This window comes from Citrus clementina, unplaced genomic scaffold (genome assembly GCF_000493195.1).
Source record: "Citrus clementina cultivar Clemenules unplaced genomic scaffold, Citrus_clementina_v1.0 scaffold_9, whole genome shotgun sequence".
NCBI classification, from domain to species: Eukaryota; Viridiplantae; Streptophyta; class Magnoliopsida; order Sapindales; family Rutaceae; genus Citrus; species Citrus x clementina.
Genome location: NW_006261964.1, coordinates 3,376,358 through 3,398,879, shown reverse-complemented (window position 1 = coordinate 3,398,879; position 22,522 = coordinate 3,376,358). Strand labels below are relative to the sequence as shown.

Sequence of the window (22,522 nt, the reverse complement as noted above, 5' to 3'; positions counted from 1 at the left end):
ATTTACCAATTACGAAACACGTGCATGGTTAATTCAGTCAGGTTGTAAATTTTTTACACGTAACTTTCTTAACTAAGTTCAATGAATATGATGGACCCCTAATGCTACATTGACAAAAAAATTAGTTATAAATTTTGACGAAAGCAGCATAAAAACACTAAAATATCATGATAATTATCAATAAACTTATTGTTTGTTAAGCCATTTGATCCTTTTCATACATTTGGTCAAATTTTTTTGACCTAAATTTTCGTCAAAATGGCATTCTTCATTTACAACTGACTTTAAAAAAAGTAAAAAAAAAAAAAATGACTAAAGCCACCAATTTGAAAGAATCAAGATTAAGGATATGTCCGATATACATTTTTAAATAAAACTTATTTAAATAGAGTTTTTTATTTGTGAAGATTTTACAAGTAGAGTTTTTATTAAAAAAAATTTAGTTGTTTGGTTGTTAATGAGAGCTTTTATTAAAAATTATGAAATTACCTTAATAGGAAATTTATTTAAATTTATGTTATAAAAGGAATGAGATAAGAATATGAAATAAATAAATGATGTTTTAGACATTTTAACATTTGAAAGCAGTTTTTGCTAGTAGAGACAAAATAACTTATTTAATCTTTAAAATTTCTACTAAAAAAACCAAACAATAAAAGAAAAATTGAACAAAAAGTTATAAAATTAAATAAACACTTATAACTATTAAATAAGTCATATCAAATTCAAATAGGTGTTAAAGCAGATTAACGTATAATTAGTAATTATGGATGAGATAATGCACCAGCTTCACTGGTGATGGGCCTCGGTTGGGCTTCCTTGATTCTCCATATGGCTTTTTCATGGGCCTATTCTATCAGTGAATATTCTTAATCTTCACTGAAAGAATATGCGAATGGCAAAAATCTTTTACTACAACTTCAATGCCACTTAAAACAACAATACCCTCAAAAAGGGCGAAAATTAAAATTTTATTTTCCAGATATCGAGTATCGAACCTTCTTGCAAAGTGGTTGCAGCAACACTTTTTTTTTTCTTTTCTTTTTTTCATTTTTCTTTTTCAAAGATCTGATAATTATTCTTCACTGTGTAATACTTATCACGATAAAGACAAAACCAGATCACACGAGAAATGAACCCAAATTTCAAAAAGAAACAACTTGAATCATCATGGCGGTGTTTGGTGGAGTCAATCCACCGCGATATTTTTTTTATTTTTTGCTTGAGGTTAATGTTTTAATGACTCAGATGATTGTCGTCTTTTCTGATAATTATTTGATCCACTTAGTTTACTGATTATAAAAAAGGAGTTTTTAATTGGTAAAAGAATGTAACGGGTTAATATTTTAGGATTAGTGGGTTTGCACGCTTTCTAGGTCAACCCCATTTTCCTTCTCTTTTCTTTTTTAATGATCATTTTAATCTCGTGTATGAATTAATCAGCTAGTTTAATACAAACAATCCCATCTAATCGATTTCTTAATAAGTCCACTTTTGCATATTGCAAATTGATCATCATCTTATAGTACATAGTTTCATTCATGAAAGAAAAAAAAAAAATTCTACGTTGATAAAAATCATCATAATTAAAAGATAAATAACAATTATATGCTTTAGTTTTTAGATTGAAGAAAAGTTATATATTATCTTCCTTCAATAGAGAATTTCTTTTCAATCAACATAAAACTATCTCTTCAATCTCTTGGACAAGTTTAAATATTATTTTCTATCATTCCTTTTGTGTCAACTCTAAATTTCTCATTATAGTATCATAGAAAGTTTGACCCAAAAGTTTTTTTTTTTTTTTTTGGGGTTGAAATTCTAAGGTTGAATATGAAAATAAATTCAACCTTAGAATTTATTGTGACGTGCACTATAGTATCATAGTACACGTCGTCACATTGGAGTTTGGAGGTTGGTCAATTCATATACAACCAGTATTCATACTCTGAATAAATTCATTTTTTATCATCTCTTTTTTTTTTTTTTTTTTTTTTTGTTGGGTTCAAATTAACTATAGTATAAATAATCTCTATCCAAAAATCTCAATCTTTTAAAGAATTCTCATGAACAGTGCTTGAAATGGCGGCCTCTTAAAATGAAGTCCACAAATCGCACATGAATTTGATTTAAACTTTCGGCTGCTCCCTTGATCACCCAATCCATTCACAAATCATCTCGAATCTCCTCCTCTCCTTTGATCATTTTGCATTCACTAAAAGCCTAAAAGCACATACTTGTGTGCTTTTGCTTGTGAATGCCAGAAAAAAAGTTATTGCTTTTTACGCCATGCATCTCTATCTTTTTAACCTTATCCAAAAAAAAAGAAAAAGACGCAACCAAATTCCAAATTCCAAATTCCAAATTCCACACTCCAAAACAAAACCTTTAGAATCGCTTCTATCGTTCTCTCTCGGACCACCCGTTTTGTGTGGTCAAATTTGGTGCCTCCGTCGCCAATTTACATATCAATTAAAGCCATCACACGCATGCGTATGATATGACGTCATTTCCTTAAAATATTTGAAATAAGACCAAATTGAGGTGATTACCATACGCAATCGTTTATAAAATTTTATTCACTTTTTATAATTAAACCCCATGCAAATGAGTCATGCCAAGATAATAATTTTCATAGACCAATTGACGAGTACGAAATTTAGGTGATGAATCATTCGTGAAAACAATCACAGTAAATTTTGGGTATCCAGCATACTGTTGAACTTTCCATTAAAATATTCATTATCTCCCCATAATTAATTTTATGATTAATAATTCTAGTTGACATTGGCCTAAACTTTTTCTTTAATTTTTTTTAAAAGAGTGCACATTATTTTTTTATTTTTTATTTATTAAACAAGCGCACATGAGTGATATGGTGTGTCCATTTCATTTAGTGCTTGTATCATTATTAAAAATAAAACTATTTACTTTATTCATTTTTTAGTTTTACATATATGATCGTTTTAATGATTAGATTAAACAAATGGATTAAATGATAAGGTCGTTGGAGAGTTATCATCAGGAAAATTATTTATCATTAATAAATCGCTTTTTTTTCTTTCTAGTTACAATTTAGTGGGAAAGAAGGAAACGGTCGTTGGTTTGATCATTAAATGTCTGCAATTTCAAGTTGTGTTTGGGAAGCTATTGATGGTAGGGATGGTAAAAATTTCCAAGGGATGGGTATCCTCGGGGATTTTCCCCATTCAGAGAGGGTATGAGGATAATTCCATACCTAATTTCTTATTCGGCGAAAAGACGGAGAAAATATTTTATCCAATTTCTTATTCGGGGAGGGGACGGGGATGAGGTGGAATCCCCATCCCCTACCAATTTCCCCATTTCAATTTTATTTTTTAAAATTATTAGTAAATAAATTATAAAATTTGAATTATAAAATTATAAATATTGGTAAAAATAACAATATCAAAATATTTATATTATTAAATTTTTAGACCTAATTAACTAATTAAAGTCCTAAATTTTTATTTAGGACATTAAAAAAACCGGGTAAATTCTATTAGCCCAAAAATTTTGTTTTAATTTTAATATTCAGTAAATATTTTAAATTTAAATCTATTTTTTATTTATTTTTAGATATTATAATTGCCCACAGCGAATCACAATTTTAATATCTAATCTAATCTAATATTTGTTCTTTATTTGCTTCGACTTAGCTATTGTGCTGTAAAGGAAATAATCCACATTTATAAAGTGTCCACGCCACAATTGAAAAAGTTAATTTTGAATCTAAATTCAATTTTATTTGTAATAATTTTGTATTAGACTATTAATTTGTTCATGATAATTTGTATCCCTTGCATGTTGCGTTACTTACTAATTTAATGTATGTAACTTTTGTCATGGATATTAATGTAAGATAATATGATTAACTCAAAATTGAAAATAAAAATATATATTAATTATTCGGGGATGGGGGATCTTCGGGAATCTCCTGTTATTATTCGGGGAGAGGATGAAAATTCTCTCAAGTAATTATGACAGGGATAGAGAGGAGACGAGAACATACGTAAAATATCGGAGATGGATACGGAGAGATTGGTCCCCTCCCCTCCCCGTTGCCATCCTAATTGATGGGTTCATTGACATTATTGTAATTGTGGAAAAGTTACTTGTTTTCTTCTCCCCAATAATTATCTCTCATTGTCATTAGATCAGATTTAAGCGGACTCGGATCCTAGGAATTCGGATAAATCTCGTTCTTCACAGAGCCAAATTTGGCTTGAAATCAGGCTTCATTTTGAGCTTGTAATAGAGATGTGATCTTCACCCAACACATTATAGTAAATTCCAATTACGTCTAAAAAATCATGGGTACTCGAATCACGTAACTTCTGGTTTAGGATGAAAGCACAAGCATTCTCCTCTAATGTGACCAGTACTTCCTACTTGGAACTTCGATATTTGAATTCAACACGTTAAACTCTCTCTGTTTTGTCTCATTACAAAAATTAGAAAACATATGATCTTAAAAGAAAGATAATATTATAAAATTTTCCTATAGGGTTAGATTCATTTTGAGGAGGAAAAAACGGTTAAAGAGTGGTAAAATTTTTGCCGCCACACGTGGATGAATTAAATGGTAGTTTTTTTTTTTCCGCTTAAAAGAAGAAACATTGATCACCTACAAAAGTAATAACATGAATATTTTTAGTTGCTTTTGAAAATATGAGAAACAATTGAAAATTATTAATTCCTAGCTAAGAACTAAGGTTCTGTTTAGAATTAAGGTGATGTAACTATTGTGGAAAAATGTTGTAACTATAAAAAAATTAATATTATATAGTAAACATAAATTTTAAATAATAATTTTAACAAAATTATTAAAGATATAATATATTTTTCATCATACGAATAAAAAACTTATATCATTATAACTTTTAAATTATAATAACTAACATTTATCAAATATTTTAATATTATAATTTTTAAGTTACAATCATCGTGTTATGTTGCCATAATATGATTATGGTTTGATATAGTCTAAATACAAAATTAGATGTAGTAAAAACCAAGAAAAGAAAAGAAGTAAATATAGATCAAGACAAAAAGCAGAATTTTGTTGTCACTCAACCACTGATTATAATAACGTAGCACAACGACAAGCAATCACGTAACCCGAAACTGATACCGCCAGTCCAGTAACTCCATTTTTAAGCATTCAAAAACAATTAATAAAAATGAGCGCCCATAGAGTCGGCACAACTATTGTGTAACAACTCAAACTAAAGAAAAAAAATATATATATATATTTTTTTCAAACCCGGTGGATGATTAAATGATATTAATGACAATAAAACATACATTTTCAAATCCAATGGATCAGACAGAATCAAATCAATATGAGTAGGGGCCACCATCAACACCTTTGATTTTTCTTGCTACCCGCACATTTTTTTATCGGATCAAATGTGCAAGTTTTCTCCCCCAACTGGCCTTTATCAAGCAGACCACAAATTACACATTGTTTGCCCATCGACATTCAACTTGTTTACTTGACCAAAAGCTATAACCCACAGGCCACAGGCGAGTGTACAACGCACCACTGCTAGCCCAGCATTTTCAAATTCTACTCATTTCACCTGCTGAACATTTTTTCAACACACAGAATTAAATATTAAATTAAGAGAAAAAAAAATAAAAAAGAGATTTGTGATTTCACACCTAGCTGGAAATAATAGGAGCCGTTGGTTGACTAGCCAGCCAGCCAGCCAGCCAGCCGACGTTGAAAATTCTCACTTAAATATATGACTGTTTATGTTACGTACAAACAATATCCATTAGAATACAAAACAAATTTTTTAAAAAACTCCGCCACGTGTAAATATCCTGATGTTGGGGCCCCACTGTAAACTGCATCATCCCATTTTCGTACCTCCTGCATTGCTGAAGTCTCTATATATAACACACACACACACACACACCACTCTCTCATTATCACATACTTCATCTCACAATAATCTCTTCATCTTCTTCTTGTTCTTCTTCTACTTCTTCTTCTACTTCTTCTTGTTCTTCTTCGTAATTACGCTTAACGAGAGAATTAGAATTGGAATATCGTTTCGGTTTTTGATAATTAAGGATGCCAGGTGGTGGATTCTCGGCGTCCGTGCCGCCGGCCGGAGTCGAGTTTGAGGCCAAGATCACGCCGATTGTTATCGTTTCATGCATAATGGCCGCCACTGGAGGCCTCATGTTTGGCTACGATGTTGGTGTTTCTGGTAATTTTTTTATTATCTTTTTTTCAAATTTTTTTTTATATTTAGATTTTTTTAATAAAAAATTTATGTTATTGTAGAGAAAATGATCATCAAGTTATGATGCATAATCTGGTTGTAGTTTTTGAAAGTACTTTTTTTTTTCTTTTCCTTAAAAAAACAAAGCCTTTTATAGAAGGTTTCTGGTGACTAAAACACTCTAAAAAAAATTTTTATTAAGAATTTTTGGAAATTGATTGAATATAAAAAAAAAATCAATAAGTTCATCCTTTGGTTGAGCGTAAATCTGGAAAATAAAAAAAAAATAATGCAAAGGCAAGTTTCTCCCGCCAAAGTGGAGATCCTAGCAAGCGGGAGATCTTTCAACTTTTCAGCTGTGAAATTACTAATATATCGGGAGTAGTAAGTCATAGCAAGAGGGTATTTGTGGAATTTCGTGCTTTTGTTGCGGTTGTTTGTTGCTTTATCGTTGCGGTTGTTGGTTGCTTTGTCGGTGAAGCTTGGTCGATCGTTATGCCGTTACTGCGACGGCCAATAAACTCTCCATACCGTCTCAATGATCTTGCTAACTTGCGCCACGAAAAAGTAAAAAAAAAAAAAACCAGATAGAAAGAATTTATAGTTTAAATCTCAGGAACTAATTTAAAATTAATTTTGAATTTGATGCAGGGGGAGTGACGGCGATGCCACACTTCTTGAAGAAGTTCTTTCCAGTAGTGTATAGGAGGACACAGCAAGGGGATGATAGCAATTACTGCAAGTACGATAATCAAGGGCTACAATTGTTCACATCATCCTTGTACTTGGCCGGCTTAACTGCCACCTTCTTTGCATCATACACAACTAGGAGGCTTGGCAGGAGGCTGACCATGCTGATTGCTGGTATCTTCTTCATTGCTGGTGTTGCCTTTAATGTTGCTGCCCAGAACCTTGCCATGCTCATCGTTGGAAGGATCCTGCTTGGTTGTGGGGTTGGTTTCGCTAATCAGGTCAGTTTCTCTTAATTTACTTGTTCTTGGTAGCCATTAAATATTTGGCAATCGTTGTTTATCAACTTGGTCTATTCCTTTAATACTTAATACCCAGTGATTAATTTAAAAGCCGCAACTCATAAATCTCAACAATATCCCAGATCCACATAGTCTGTGATATACGTGCTAATTATTAATTAATATTCCATTATTTGGTTGGTATGGGTGTTTCACTCTATAGGCTTCGGGTTTTGGATATGTATAATGTGTAGCTATACATAATTGTCGGCAAGTAAGGAGTTAATTAAAGGCAAAAGATAGACCAAAAGCAAGGGTGTAATACGATGTCTCCAGTTAAGGTGGCCTTATCAACATCATATTAATGAGGAATCAGATAAAGTCTACTACATTGTGTATGAACATCTCATATTTTTATGAATCACTACAGGCCTAAGTTGTGTTAAAATGATGCTAATACATATGGCATGTTTTTAGTCAAATCTTGGTTTAATTTATTTCTCTTATGAGAAGAAACCAATTTCTTTTTGGCACCTATCAATACCTGACTCACAGCGATTTTTTCCTGCATGAATATGTGAGGCCGGTGGGCGGTGGGGACAAGTGTCGCCCAAATTAGACTGCTAGTTGAGTCCGTCCATTGGACGCAAGAGGAGAGCTCATGAACCAAATTAGAGATTACGAAAATTACATAGCCTTTTTGTACCCAAAAGTCTTAGTCAACCCCCAATCATCCACAAAATTTTTTTCCATATCTTTTTGCATAAAATACCATTAAACTTTTGTTTTTATTATTGGCTTGATAAGATAAAGCATCTTATGATAATGATTTTTCAGCTTGGAGTTTAATAAAGAAAGTTCAATGAAAGAACTCTTTTTTTTATATCTTCCTTGCACTTGCAGAATCACTTTCCCTGTAAAAAGTCCTCCGTTTTTTTTTTTTTTTGTTGAAAAACGTGATTATTGATGTAGACCTTGATTCAACTTTTTAGTCTTTACACCTTGTACATTTATCTTATCCTCTAGTAGTTACTTGGACCTGAAAATTCAACGGCTCATGTAAGAAATTGGGCATTTATGTTTATACAATTGCTTAATTTCAACAACCACATGAATAATAGTAATTAATTTAAGGCCAGAATGCTACCTTCTCGCTTAATATTATGCACTTGTAGGTAGTTCGTAGATTGACAGCAAAGACAAGGAAACATCTTATTATTTCTATTTTATATCAGATTGTGCTCTGATTTGCCAAGCTGTAGGCAATTACTAGTTAGGAAATTGTACATTTATTATCTGTTCCCATTTTGGTGACCTTTGCAATTTGAATATAAAACAGGCTGTGCCATTGTTCCTATCGGAAATTGCTCCAACAAGGATTCGTGGAGGGCTTAACATACTCTTTCAGCTTAACGTCACCATCGGCATTCTTTTCGCCAACTTGGTCAATTATGGGACCTCGCAGTAAGTTCTCCACTTATTCATCTTTCTCTGCCCACAATTCTATATTTGTTTATTCTATATGATGAGAGAAAACGAAAAGGAATCTGTTAACATCTCCCTTGAATTTGACATTTCGTTAGTACATGGATTTAATTTATTAGTTTTTATTATTCGTACGCGTGCCCTGTGGTGGAGCTTACTAAAGAGAAGAAGGGGCAATTGTTGGAAAACAACAGATTTTAATATTCAAATTACTAGTTCATCATTGAGGACTTTGCTTCCGTGGCTTATTCCGTTCCATAAACCATGCTTGACTGTGGAAATTAAGCAATTAGCTTGCACCATGCTTAAAGAGTCAATAATCAACTACAATAAGACAAATAAAATAATTGGTCGATGATGCTTGATTCCTGGATGGGTCTTTTTAATAATAGTACTTTAAGTTTAGTTTTGCTCACTCACAAGGCAGAGGCTGAGTCTGGGGTGGGTATCGCTTATTTAACAATTACTACTAACTATGTTTCTGTGCCTCTGATTATTATGCCACTGGTACTCGGTTTGAATTTTTATTTATTTATCTTTTTAAGTTGCTCCATTCAAATGGTTTTAATCTACAAGATTATCATAGTTCTTTGTGCCACTTCAGCTGGGTAGTTTAGGAATTTAATGAGCCACATCTACTCCAGTCCTAATAAGTTTAACCTTAAGTGACTATTAACTGTACAAGTAGGTAATGCTATATTAGCAGAATCTAAACCGGAAAAGTCTAATACTAGAGTTGAAACTTACAATGACAAACCTAGAATCTTAGCAGATAGTTAAGAAGATGTTGAGCCTGTGAATCAATTAATGTTGGCTTGATTCTAAAATTGATGAACTTGTATATGCTAAAATGTGACTGACAAATGTGTAACGTCATTATTTTTGCAACAACAGCATAAAAAGCCAATGGGGTTGGAGAATATCACTGGGCTTGGCTGGCATTCCTGCCGCTCTCCTGACCGTGGGATCCCTCCTGGTGACAGACACTCCTAATAGTCTTATTGAACGCGGTCGTTTCGAAGAAGGGAAGGCCGTGCTCAGAAAGATTAGGGGCACTGACAAGATTGAACCTGAGTTCTTGGAGCTTGTTGAGGCTAGTCGTATAGCCAAAGAAGTAAAGCACCCTTTCAGAAATCTGCTCAAGCGTAGGAACCGGCCCCAGCTTGTCATTGCTGTTGCCTTGCAGGTTAGTATTGTTCCAAACTAAATCCATTTGTTCACTACAAACACATTAGCATTTCTCTGACATTTTATGCTTGTTGTTTGTATGTGTAACAGATCTTCCAGCAGTGTACAGGAATCAATGCGATCATGTTTTATGCCCCAGTCCTGTTTAAAACGTTGGGATTTGGCGGCAGTGCTTCTCTTTACTCAACTGTGATTACAGGGGCAGTTAACGTCCTCTCAACACTAGTATCAATCTACTCGGTGGACAAAGTGGGACGTCGGATGCTATTACTCGAAGCTGGAATTCAAATGTTCTTGTCTCAGACTGTGATAGCAATCATACTTGGAATTAAGGTTAAGGATCACTCGGAAGATTTACACACTGGCTTTGCCGTCCTAGTGGTTATTATGATTTGCACTTTCATCTCTGCCTTTGCTTGGTCTTGGGGACCTCTCGGATGGCTGATTCCCAGCGAAACATTCCCGTTAGAGACGCGATCAGCTGGACAGAGTGTTACTGTTTGTGTGAACTTGCTGTTCACTTTTGTGATAGCTCAGGCATTCCTTTCAATGCTCTGCCATTTCAAGTTCGGCATCTTCTTGTTCTTCTCCGGTTGGGTTTTGATCATGTCATGCTTTGTGTTTTTCTTGCTCCCCGAGACAAAGAATGTGCCGATTGAAGAGATGACTGAGAGAGTGTGGAAGCAGCATTGGTTGTGGAAGAATTTTATGGTTGACGATGGTTTTGATGATGATGAACCGAAGAAAAATGGGCATCGCAATGGGTTTGACCCCGTTTCCCAGTTGTAAATTTAAGAAGGCTTTAAATAATGATGTTGCTATAATAGAATTAATACGTATACGTTAGGTAAGAAATATATTGGTGGCGGTCTCTGTGTCATGAAGAAATTAGTGTACAATCCTTTGAGAGAGTGTTCGATCTGGAGCTCTGGCCTGCTATGTGCAACAAGGGATGTTTCAAAAGAGAAATCATTCGGTTTGATAATGATATCTGTAAGTGCAAACTTTTCGGAGCAATATAACTTTTTTGGTACAGAACCTTTGGAGCATGTTGGATTCCAATAACTTATTGCTAATTTGATCCAATAACTTAATAGATATTTCAGTACTCCCAATACGCTGATGATAAATCATTTTACTTTTTTACTCATATGAATTTATCGTATATTATTAGAATCAAGAGAAAACACTATTAAATTGGTGTTTGAGAAATTAACACTTTGTTTAGTATTAAATTATTGTAACTTTTAAATAACAATTGTGGAGGAAAAAATATTATAATTATAAAATAAAAATTAATAATGTATAGTAAATATGATTTTTTAATTAAGAATAATTTTTGAAAAATAGTAAATATATTGTAAGCTTTTTATCATATAAATATGAAATCAAATTAACTTAGTTTTCAAGTCATATAAATTAATATTTACAAATATTTTAATATTGTAGCTTACAGTTGTTTTAGTACTGTAGTTTTCTGTTGCCTTACTTTAATACTAAAGGCACCATAAACATACATAGACATATATCTTTTAATGTATCGCTAAGGTTATCGATTGTGCTTATGAAGCTATATGTGAACAGACTTGAGCATAGAGCTTCTTCTAAGTCTCGGTTATCCCTCTAGGCTCAAACCCGCCGATGCACCTTTTTCACCAACCCAACGTGACATTATATCCACGAATCTGACAACTCGTCTTTGATATGTCAAAGGAAAGATTGTACAAGAAGTGTTGGCTAACTAAATTAAAGATTTCATTAGAAAATAAATAAATAAACAAGACTACAGTTTTTTTAATTTGATAGAATGTATACATACACCTTGCTGTAGGAAAAGTGTAGAAAGCAAGGCAGATAACACCTTCCATGTATAAAGCAATATGGCTCCAATAATAAGAATGACATGATAATGGCTGCCGATATCACCATCATGGCACTCACCAATATTTTTAAAAAAGAAATCAATAAAATTATCTCCACCGGCAACACTAGCCAAAATATTTACAAACATTCTTTCCTTTCCTTTCAAGGGTTCCAACCAATACATTACCTGAACGATATCGGATCATCATGCGGCCAACAGCTAGTAGCAGTAGTATTTGTAACTAACATATTGAAAATATTTTAATGTGTCTAGATTAGAAAATCACAATCATTTTCACTTCGATCTCAATCTTGCAATCTATTGAGATCACACAGTTCAGTCAAGAATTATACATCGTTTCTAATTAATATTTCAGGCAAATGGTATGAAATTCTTGAATCAACGGAGACTTTCTCAATTTATAAAAATCTCCAACGTAGAACGGTATGGCTCTAAATCTAAATCAAAACTTTTACACCAGACTGCAGTTGGGATAATTATTTCATGTTTTGATAAAAAGGAGTATTCATTATTATGATGTGTCATAAAGTATAGGAGGAACCAAAAATTCAGAGTCCATAACTCTTTATTTAAATAAAAGAACAGGGGGACCAAAGTCACAGTCAATTTATGATGTCCCAACGACCAAACCCACGTACCATTTCAGCTCCGAAAAAAATATTTATAAGCAATCCACAGACAAATCTCCTGCAACTCTCAGAAGCTTCATCAGCCACCCACATTTCAGTCTCTTCCTAGCTACCTAGCTCTCTGCAGCCATGGCCTTGTTAAAAATAGCCGTGGCTCTGCTTGTAATGGCCACTCTCTTCGCGGTGCCGGTTTCCTATGCTGCCGTGTACAAAGTTGGGGACTCCGCTGGTTGGACCACGATTGGGAATATTGATTACAAGCAGTGGGCTGCTACCAAAACCTTCCAAGTTGGTGATATTATCCGTAAGCTCATTTTGCTTGCCATCTTTTAATTGTTCATTATCAGACCAGTTCTTACCAGCTCTAGTTTCTTGGCTTCTTGATTTTTAGTAAAAATGTGTTAAGAGCCATTACGGCCTTACTTCCTAGCTTTAAGTTTTTTTAGTCCAGCAGTTTCTCGGTCATAGTAGATTAAGCAAATTCAGTGGTGAAAAATAACAATTCCCAGATTCAAGCAGATCACATAATTAATGCAATCCAAAAGATAAGATGAACAGCTGCAGCCCTGTGTTGGTTTTTTTTGTTTGTTTGCTATGGCTTTACGGAACTCCCCCGAGTCCCATCCTAGGTGCTTGCACATGCTGTCGCTTTATTCATCATCATAACGGTAGTAACCCACTTTGCAACTGAGTCCGGCATGAATGACTCGTGGAACTCTTTTGTGTACACGTGGCAAACATCAAGCGCTTTAACTGCCATCAGTGACAGCTACCTATGTCTGTTTGTTGGTGGTCTCATAATTCCGTGTGACATAAACATGTAAACGCGAGCCCACGTAAACATGTCTCCCACCCAATTTAATTTATCACGCTTCAATGATGATCATATTTGATAGGAATAGCTTTCACTAGGTACAGAAAAGCCATCACCTACTGTTGTTAGTCCATTGCCATGTTTCATTCACAATCTTGTTTTATTCCGTGGTGGGGCTTCACTTTCATGTCCATTATTAACACAAGGCATGATGTGCAAGAACCTATAATTTTTCCAAGAAAACGGATCTTTGTTTTGGTGTTTTCATGCTTGAGTTTGCATACGTCTTAATCGCATTCGATTGTATGATGAATGGTCTTGCATGCTTTCAATTTGGGCATGTCTGTCAATTCATAGTTTGGGTCACCCGCCACCCCATGAATAATTGCTTAGGGCACTAGTTAATTTTTGTCATCATTGCAAAACGAAAGCCAATTTTTTTGGGTTGTGGTATGTACATGGGAGTGCAGTTTCAAAATTCGTCATCATGTATATCAAAGAAATTTTTCATGGAATCAGAGTCAGAGACAAGTTAGTACCTTTGATTTATCTTTTGGCTCTTTCCATTCATCTACAAAGTGTATGCGTGTTGGGCAACCTTGCAATCATTTAATCCATTATGCCCTTTGTGACCATCCACTCATTGACCATAATGGTCACAGCCATTGTGGTAATTAATTCAGATCCGACATTACTTGATTAGAGAGGACTATGGGGTACCTACTAGTTTAGCCTGGAAGGTCTTGTAATTATAATGTTATGTATACTTTAGCCAAAAGTCATTTATCTTAATTCTCCTGTTACAAATCTAATTACGAATTAAATGGTGCTCCTGTTGATGTTGTGCCAGATTTTGAGTACAATCCTCAATTTCACAATGTGATGCGTGTGACACACGCTATGTACAGAGCATGCAATACCTCAGCTCCTTTGGCAACCTTCACGACGGGCAATGACTCCATCACCATCACAGCAAAAGGGCATCACTTCTTTTTCTGTGGCGTCCCGGGACACTGCCAATCTGGACAGAAGGTTGACATTAACGTGCTTCGCACTCCCACTACTACGGATGAAACGGCTCCAACTCCCTCTGCAACAGTATTGGCCCCTCCTCCTTCGGTTCCTGCAACCAAAGCTGCTGGACCTTCTTCCAGCGAGGCTGGGTCATTGAGACCCTTCGAGTGTCTCCTCGGTAAGGTCGTCTTAGGTATGTTAGCTGTCGCATTTTTCGTCTCCAATGCTGCTTAAGAGATTAAGGTGCTTAGTTGGAGGTGTCTTTGGGATGTATGTTGAAGACGAACCACGATAAGAGCCTATATATATATATATATGTATATCTGTTTTCAAGCTTCCCTTTTTTTTTTTTTTTCTGTAAACAATTTGGAGAATTATAGTCTTGGAAACTTTGATGTCTAAATTCTAGCAATAGAGAAATCTGTAATACTGCTTGAAAACTCAACAATAAGAATCATGATGAAAACAAAAGGCCAAAGCCCAAATATTTTTGTTTTTCTTTCAAACCAGAGTACGGGTCATAATAACAGGTTTATTTTTAGAATTATCTTCTAAACCTGCAAATCCTCCGAATCAATAGACAGAGAAAGATCAAAGAAAGCAGCATCCTAAGGAGAAAACAAATTGGTAATAAAACAAGAATATGAAATTATATTTATCTCCAAATAGACTAAACGGTTGGCCTTGACCTGTCATTCCCATCATCAATCATCCATGAATCTTTTCCAGACAGGGTGTTTCTTCCACACTCTTTCCACCATTACATCAATCGGCACACCCTTTGTCTCCGGCAACAGAAAAAGTGCAAACAACCCCATGACTAAAATCCAACCGGCGAAGAAGAAGAATATGTAGGCACGCATATGGCACATCATTGACAAGAAAGCTTGAGCTATAAGGAAAGTGAAGAACATGTTAGAGCTAACGGCGAATGCAAAGCCTGCAGTTCTTGTTTCCAGAGGGAATGTTTCGCTAGGAATTAACCAGCCGAGAGGACCCCACGACCACGCGAAAGCCATGACAAACAAGCACACAAGAAACACCACGAAACCTGCTTGTGTTGTTGTAAGTGTATTTGATGTAGCCTTCAAGTGAACCAGCAACATACCTCCAATTGTACTCTGCATTACCCATTGAAGGGGAAAATGAAATGAGTATCTTAAATGCATGAGCACATTAATGATTAAACTGAGAATTGAATCATACTTGGCTAATGAACATTTGGACACAGGCTTGGAGAAGCAGTTTCCTTCTACCGACTTTATCAACAGCATAGATTGAGACCAAAGTGCTAAGAACATTAACGGTTCCGGTGATAACAGAAGACAGCAACGAAGCATCATTCTTGAATCCAACAGTTTGAAACAGGACGGGGGCATAAAACATTATGGCATTAATTCCTGTAAACTGCTGAAATACTTGCAGCAGGACGCCAATTATTAGTGGTGGCATGCTTGATCGCTTCATGAGTTCTTTGAAAGGATGCTTCACTTGCCGTGCAATATCGCTTGCCAATTTAATTTGTTCATATTCGGCATTAACATCTTCAACGCCCCTGATTTTTTTGAGAGCTTTATGCCCAGCTACTTCATTCCCACGCTCAATTAGGCTAGTTGGTGTCTCAGTGATGACTATAGAACCTATAAATAAGAAAATGGCCGGCACCCCTGCTAGTGCTAATGATACTCTCCATCCATGTGGATGCAACTTTGCGGTTCCATAATTCACCAAATTTGCCAAAAATATTCCTATTGTTACAAAGAGTTGAAAGAGAATGTTCACAGCTCCACGGTGCTGCACCGGGGCTATCTCTGACAAGAATAGAGGAACAGCCTGCAAAGATTATTCAAGAAACAATTTTCACTTGGAAATGCATCCCTTCTGATATCTCATGTTAATTACCGCAGCATCTCGGTTCTGTTGGTGTATATTCTCTCATTCATTGGAATTTATTTTGCAATTATTTATTTATCATTTTTGGCTCAGAGGATCACGCGGCAAGAATCAAACAGATAAAAGTGTATACACTTAAAACACCTAAGATTTTCTCTAATTAGTAGAGAATTACTATTGTCTAATATCGGGCTACCCATCCCAGTCTGTTGGAAAATCTCAGGTTATTGCCGATTCCTGAGGTTCCCTTCATAATCAACTAATGGTATAACATATTATAGAACTTTGGTTGTCGAGTGTCAACAACGAAGATGTTGTGGGTGTATACAGAAAAATAAAGGTTTTCAATAGAGAGTGAAAAGTGTTGTACCACCCAATGGAACATTGTAAATGCATCCGATTTTGAAAGCTCGATAGCAGTTAGAGTGATTCAATTTCACTACGTTGGAAGAAAGGCCACAACTCTTCTAACTCAAATAGACCATAAATCTTATATATACAAACATAACAAACAAGAAAAAATAGTTTACTTTCTAGACAAGTAACAAATAATTGTGATAATGTAGGCTTACCTCATTGCCAAATCCAACTCCAATGCCAAGAAGAATCCTTCCAATAATCAGCATCCAGATGTTTAGAGCACCAGAGCTTATGCCTGCTCCAGCTAGAAAGAAGGAAGACGCTACAAGAATTGTGGGTTTTCTGCCAAATTTGGTGCAGACCTTGGATGCAACAAAGCTTGCAAATAAAGCAGCTAAGTACAGTGAAGATGTGAATAGCTGAAGAATTTGATTGTCATATTTACAATAATTGTCTTCCCTAGCGTGCAGCTTTCTCTTATACACCTCGGGAAAGAATTTGATCAAGAAATCGTCCATGGCCGTCACTCCACCTATACATTCAACATCCATTTTCATTATCTACTAACAGACTGTTGTCAAAAGGATAAACGGAAAAGGCAGTTAGCTAAGAGACATATTTGCGAAATTTAGCTTTATAATCTTTTGCACGGAAAGTTACTAAGTCAGAAAATAAAAAGTTGATTACACGAGGAGAATGACTCCACAAGTAGTATATTTTGGATTCTGATGAAATTGGATATCAATTCTCAATTTTAGACTAATACACACACACACATACATACATACATACATGTGTAATATTAATTCAAATCTTGTAACAAGCTTCAATTTTAAAATTCAGTGGAACATATTAATTGCGATTTACATCCAAAAAGGTTTATAATGTTTAGTTAACTATTTCCATTTTTCTGAAAATAGCCAACATTCATCTTCCGATTATTATGGACTAAAAAATAAATAAATAATACTGACGATCGTCCATTTTAGTTATTGTATTTAGTTATTGTAGCATAAGTCCTAACTAATTCAGATTCGAATCTTAATTAAGTTAGAATAGTCTCATGCCAACTGATCTACACGTTTATTGGTATAAAAAGTTGATTACATGAGGAGAAAGACTCTACCACTGGTATCTTTTAGATTTGCATGCAATTATCAATTTTACACTAAGATTCAAATATATATTCGTTTCATATATAATATTAATTCAAATCTTGTAACGAGCTTCAATCCAAAATTCAGTGGTACAAATTAATTGCGATTTACATCCAAAAAGGTCTATAATGTTCAATTAACTATTTCCATTTTTCTGAAAATTGCCAATATTCATCCTCCGATTATTATGGACCAAAAAATAAATAAGTAACAGTGACGACCGTCCATTTTAATTCTGTTATTTGCTGTCTAAGATCCAATTGCTATCATAGCAATCTTGTTATATTAGTACATATATAACCATGATCTTCAAGGAAAATTAAAATTGTTATAAAAATGAAAATATTTTAAGTGATACGTGTGGTTTAAAAAAAAAAGAAAAAGAAAAGTACCTGAAATTCCAATGTCATAACCAAACATAAGGCCGCCAAAGGCTGCAAGAATCCAACACACCACCACATAAACAGTGATTTTCGATTTGAAATCCTCAGATTCAACCATCTTTGCGAGTCTTCTTAATTTGTGAATATTTATCTATAAACCCAAGTGATCAAATTCTATATGATAATATGACAAATTCTCTTTCCAAGAGCAAAAAGAGAAAAAAAAGTAGATATTGAACAAGAGAAAGTGTAATAAGTTCACTTCCTTAGCGTAAAATTCGTCATTGAATTTATTGCTACTTTATTCTGGAAATTAAACTTAACGATTCTCATAAATATGGGATATTATGGGATTTTAATTTCTTACTTGGGATGACACGTTGGCTGGATCAGAAGATAAGAATCACATTTAACATTGGTACCTTGGAATTCATCTCTCTCTCTCTCTCTCTCTCTCTCTCTCTCTCTCTCTCTCTGTATATATGTATGATTTTTAAAGGAATTTAAACGGCTACATTTGGAAATTGCCAGAATCGTTGCCATTTAAGGACAGAATTTTCCCTTTTAGTAGGAAAAAAAAAAAAAGAGAGGAGTAAATAACAAAGAGGATGTCCTTTACACCAAAGTTGGTTGGTGTGAGTGGTTCGGTACTCTCACTCCTTAAGAGAGGCCAGGGGTTCAACCTTCGCTCTCGTATGGAGTCACCACTTTGGCCAGCACTTTACCCCTTACGGGCAGACCTGGTGCAAGCGGGGATTAGTCTGGGTTGTGGTACGGGCTTAAATGTGCCTTTCACAGTTGGGGATCACTCAGGACCACCTCGTGGTTCAGACAAAAAAAAAAAAAAGAAGAAGAAGAAGATGCCCTGCCCTTGCACTTACCAATATAATTAAGCATGGTCTAATTGTTTGGAGATTACGGCAAGAAAAATTTTTGATAGGAAGTCGACACATGCTCTGAGGGAAATGAGCTGTGGAGATGTGACCAAAGCAATAGAACAGTCGTGTTGTAGAACTGAAGAAGTTATGAACAACGACACAACACTGTCGCATCAATTTGTTTGTAAGGTTAGAAGTTGTACAAGATTTTATAGTATCCAAAGTTTGTTAAATGAATTCATAATAATTATGTAAAATGTTCTTCAAATTCGATAATTTGATTTCCTTAGTTAATATTAGATTATGAATCATATGTATACATAGAGACTAATCAATTTTCTCTCAGCACGCTTGGGAGTGTAAAGAATATGTAATGATCAATGTGTTCACAGTATATACCAATCCAATAGTGTTAAAAAAGTCCCACTTTTTCGTCTATTCATTTCGAACATGCATGGTGATGAAGAAACGAAACAAGAAAAGTACAAAAAACAATGAAAAAGTGGGTAAATAGAAAGTTGAGAACCATTGAAAGAAATTTGATATCATGTCAAGTGCGGGTGGATGCCACTGGGTGCCTTGGCTGCAGGCTTAACATCTTCTTCATCCATGAATCTCTTCCAGAACCAATGCTGCTTCCACACTCTCTCCGTCACGGCGTCCACCGGCACCCCCTTGGTCTCCGGCAGAAGGAACATGGCAAACAACCCCATGACCACAATCCACGCCGCGAAGAAGAAGAATATCCCGGCCTTCATATTGCACAGCATCGACAAGAACGCCTGCGCCACCAAAAACGTGAACAGCATGTTCGTGCTGACGGCAAACGCAAAACCGGCCGTCCTAGTCTCCAAAGGAAATGTCTCGCTGGGAATGAGCCATCCGAGCGGCCCCCACGACCACGCAAAGCCCATCACGAACACGCACACCAGTACCACCACAATTATTGCCTCCACTTTGTTCAAAGAACCGGTCGGCTTCAACCATATTGCTAGAATGATGCCAATTATGCTCTGTGTGATGAACATCTGCACCACGGCTTCGAGCAGCAGTGCTCTCCTTCCGGCCTTATCCACCGCGTAAACCGAGACCAACGTACTGAACACGTTGACGAGCCCTGTGATGACGGCGGAGAGCAGAGACGCCTCGCTTCCGAATCCAACGGTCTGGAAGAGGACGGGTGCGTAGAACATAATGGCGTTGATTCCAGTGAACTGCTGGAACACCTGCAGCAGTATTGCTATAACCAGCGGGGGGCGGCTCGATCGTTTCATGAGCTTGCTGAACGGCTTTGTGACTTGATTGGCCATCTCGCACGCGTGCACGATTGAATCGAACTCGTTGTCCACATTTGCGACGCCGCGGATCCTCTGGAGGACCACCCTTCCTTCCTCGAGCCTGCCGCGCTCGATGAGGCTAGTGGGAGTTTCACAAATAGACATAGAACCGACGCATAAGAACAGAGCCGGCACTCCCGCGATTGCCAGCGATAATCTCCATCCGTACGGGTGAACATTTGACATTGCGTAGTTAACCATGTTCGCTATGAATATTCCGATGGTAATAAATAGTTGGAAGCTAATGTTGAGTGCACCACGAATCTTTGCTGGAGCTAACTCGGAGAGGAAAAGAGGGACTGCCTGATGAAAAAAAAAAAATTAAAATTTCTGATATCGTTATACTACTTTATGTTACATTGACTTTCTAATTCTATAATAAATTCTCGAATGGAGATATTTACCCTCATGGTACTTTATAGAAAGTGTAGTTGATATCTGCGCTAAAAGGGACTTTTGTAATCGTATATTAATATTCTTACTTGATTGGCAAATCCGACACCGATTCCGAGGGCGAGTCTACCCAAAATCAACATAGAAATGTGGAAGGCCGCGGAGGTTAAAACGACGCCGACCAAGAAGAAAAACGAAGCTATCTGCATGGTGGGCCTGCGGCCTTGCTTAGAGCAGACTCGGGAGGCTACGAAGCTAGCGATGAGAGCCGCTAGGTACAAGCAAGAAGTGAACAGTTGCAGAAACTGGTTATCATACTTGCAATAATTATCTTCGTGTGCGTGCTTTTTCTTTTCATATACTCGTGGAAAAAATCTTTCCAAGAAATCGTCCATGGCTGTGACCCCACCTGCGCAATACAAATTAACACACAATTCAAATCACTTCCTCGGAATTTTGTCCGTGACTGCAACATTCATTTTTGCTTTACAGAATTTTCCTTTAGACTCAACATTTTTGTACTTTGACCCCTGTTAGTTATCAGTTTACTACATACAAGAAGATCCACACCTTCTTCAGAAACTTAACTATCTAAGTACGTAGCATTTTGCTTTTTTTTTAAATTGAAAAGCATGGATTGAAGAAGTTGAAACCTGAAATGCCGATGTCATAACCGAACATTAATCCTCCAAAAGCCGCAATAATGACGCAGGCAACCACATAGACTGTGATTCTGCCTTCAAACACAGGCATATCTCCACCTCCAACTGCGATAGCCGGCGCCATTTTGACTCCCCAAAGGTAAATATATATTTATTAGTACCAAATGAATCCTAATGATAATGAAGAAACTATATGCGTTATATATTTACATGCAATGGGGAGATCAGCAGGCGGACGGAAAATATGAACCCAAAGTAAGGGGATCGAGGAAAGGCTGTAAATTTTAACCTCTGGGTTTTGTTGATTATTTATAAAGAGCAGACGCAGAGACAAATAAGTTGTGCCTCGTGAACTGTAAATCCGTAATGCCCTTAAAATATGGAATGATGATTGGGTTGTCCGCAACCGTAGGCCACTGCCTAAATTTTGACCCCATCTTCCTTGTGTAAACTTAGTCAATTTCATGTGCGTGTTATTTCGTGGATAAACACATACAGCGTCTCGTCGTGTCGATCTCAAATATTTTCAGCTTCTTAATCTGTAGGAAGGACTTCTTAAATACGTAGCCACACTCAAAAACTTTTTACCATCTTACTAAGACCAAATTTAAAAATATGAACGTCGATACCAACTGAAATATTCCTCTCTCGGTATCAATATTTCTTATATTATTAATTACGTATGAATTGGTTACAAAAGAATTTAACAATAGTAACTTAGTAAGATGTGGAACTCTTATTTCTTGAATCACATGGCATTGAATTCCCAAGAACAGACGAAAGATTCCCGCGAAGAACAGTGAAGGCCCTTTTTCTATCTGGTAAAAGAGGAGTAGCTTAGCAATTATAGTAACCAGAAGAATAGAATGCTCCAACCCGCGCTAACGTATAGCCTGTAAGACCCTTTATACGTCACTGTATGTTCTTCGTTTCTTTTATTTGAAGATCTACGTAGCATAGATCGAGAATATACGGGTATGTTTTCTGCTATCAAGCGAACAAAAGTTTCAAATAATGTGACAGCCGGTATGGGCTCTAGCGTGTTTTGTCATACTGACGACAGGCTATGGAAAAATGTTTCCCAAGTAAATTTGCCTTCGAGGGCTATTAAATCGGGCAGTTACTTCCGGGGTTTCTACAACTTAAGTTTTTCAGAGATTGACGATTTTCAAGGATTAATAAAATTAAAAATTCACTTTTATTAAGCTTCTTT

At 35.8% G+C, this 22,522-nt stretch overlaps 4 protein-coding genes across 4 annotated transcripts; 2 read left to right on the top strand and 2 right to left on the bottom strand.

Annotated features, from left to right (window-relative positions):
• Nucleotides 1-5,951: 5,951 nt before the first annotated feature.
• Nucleotides 5,952-10,953, top strand: LOC18031519 (sugar transport protein 13). Its single transcript, XM_006419829.2, has 5 exons — nucleotides 5,952-6,245; nucleotides 6,912-7,231; nucleotides 8,571-8,695; nucleotides 9,611-9,902; nucleotides 9,995-10,953. The coding sequence occupies exons 1-5, from the start codon at nucleotides 6,107-6,109 to the stop codon at nucleotides 10,691-10,693; spliced, it is 1,575 nt and encodes a 524-aa protein (XP_006419892.1). The 5' UTR covers nucleotides 5,952-6,106; the 3' UTR covers nucleotides 10,694-10,953.
• A 1,461-nt stretch (nucleotides 10,954-12,414) lies between these two features.
• Nucleotides 12,415-14,540, top strand: LOC18031561 (mavicyanin). The gene is made up of 2 exons (XM_006419828.2): nucleotides 12,415-12,722; nucleotides 14,083-14,540. The coding sequence occupies exons 1-2, from the start codon at nucleotides 12,548-12,550 to the stop codon at nucleotides 14,478-14,480; spliced, it is 573 nt and encodes a 190-aa protein (XP_006419891.1). The 5' UTR covers nucleotides 12,415-12,547; the 3' UTR covers nucleotides 14,481-14,540.
• Nucleotides 14,541-14,892: 352 nt separating this feature from the next.
• On the bottom strand, nucleotides 14,893-18,582 carry LOC18031593 (sugar transport protein 8). The gene is made up of 5 exons (XM_006419827.2): nucleotides 18,568-18,582; nucleotides 18,049-18,190; nucleotides 16,712-17,031; nucleotides 15,453-16,079; nucleotides 14,893-15,367 (listed from the first exon to the last, which is right to left on the bottom strand). Exons 1-5 carry the CDS (start codon nucleotides 18,580-18,582, stop codon nucleotides 14,951-14,953), a joined length of 1,521 nt encoding a protein of 506 aa, XP_006419890.2. The 3' UTR covers nucleotides 14,893-14,950.
• Nucleotides 18,583-19,271: 689 nt separating this feature from the next.
• Nucleotides 19,272-21,576, bottom strand: LOC18031648 (sugar transport protein 8). The gene is made up of 3 exons (XM_006419826.2): nucleotides 21,301-21,576; nucleotides 20,737-21,056; nucleotides 19,272-20,557 (listed from the first exon to the last, which is right to left on the bottom strand). The coding sequence occupies exons 1-3, from the start codon at nucleotides 21,431-21,433 to the stop codon at nucleotides 19,463-19,465; spliced, it is 1,548 nt and encodes a 515-aa protein (XP_006419889.1). The 5' UTR covers nucleotides 21,434-21,576; the 3' UTR covers nucleotides 19,272-19,462.
• Between the last annotated feature and the right edge of the window lie 946 nt (nucleotides 21,577-22,522).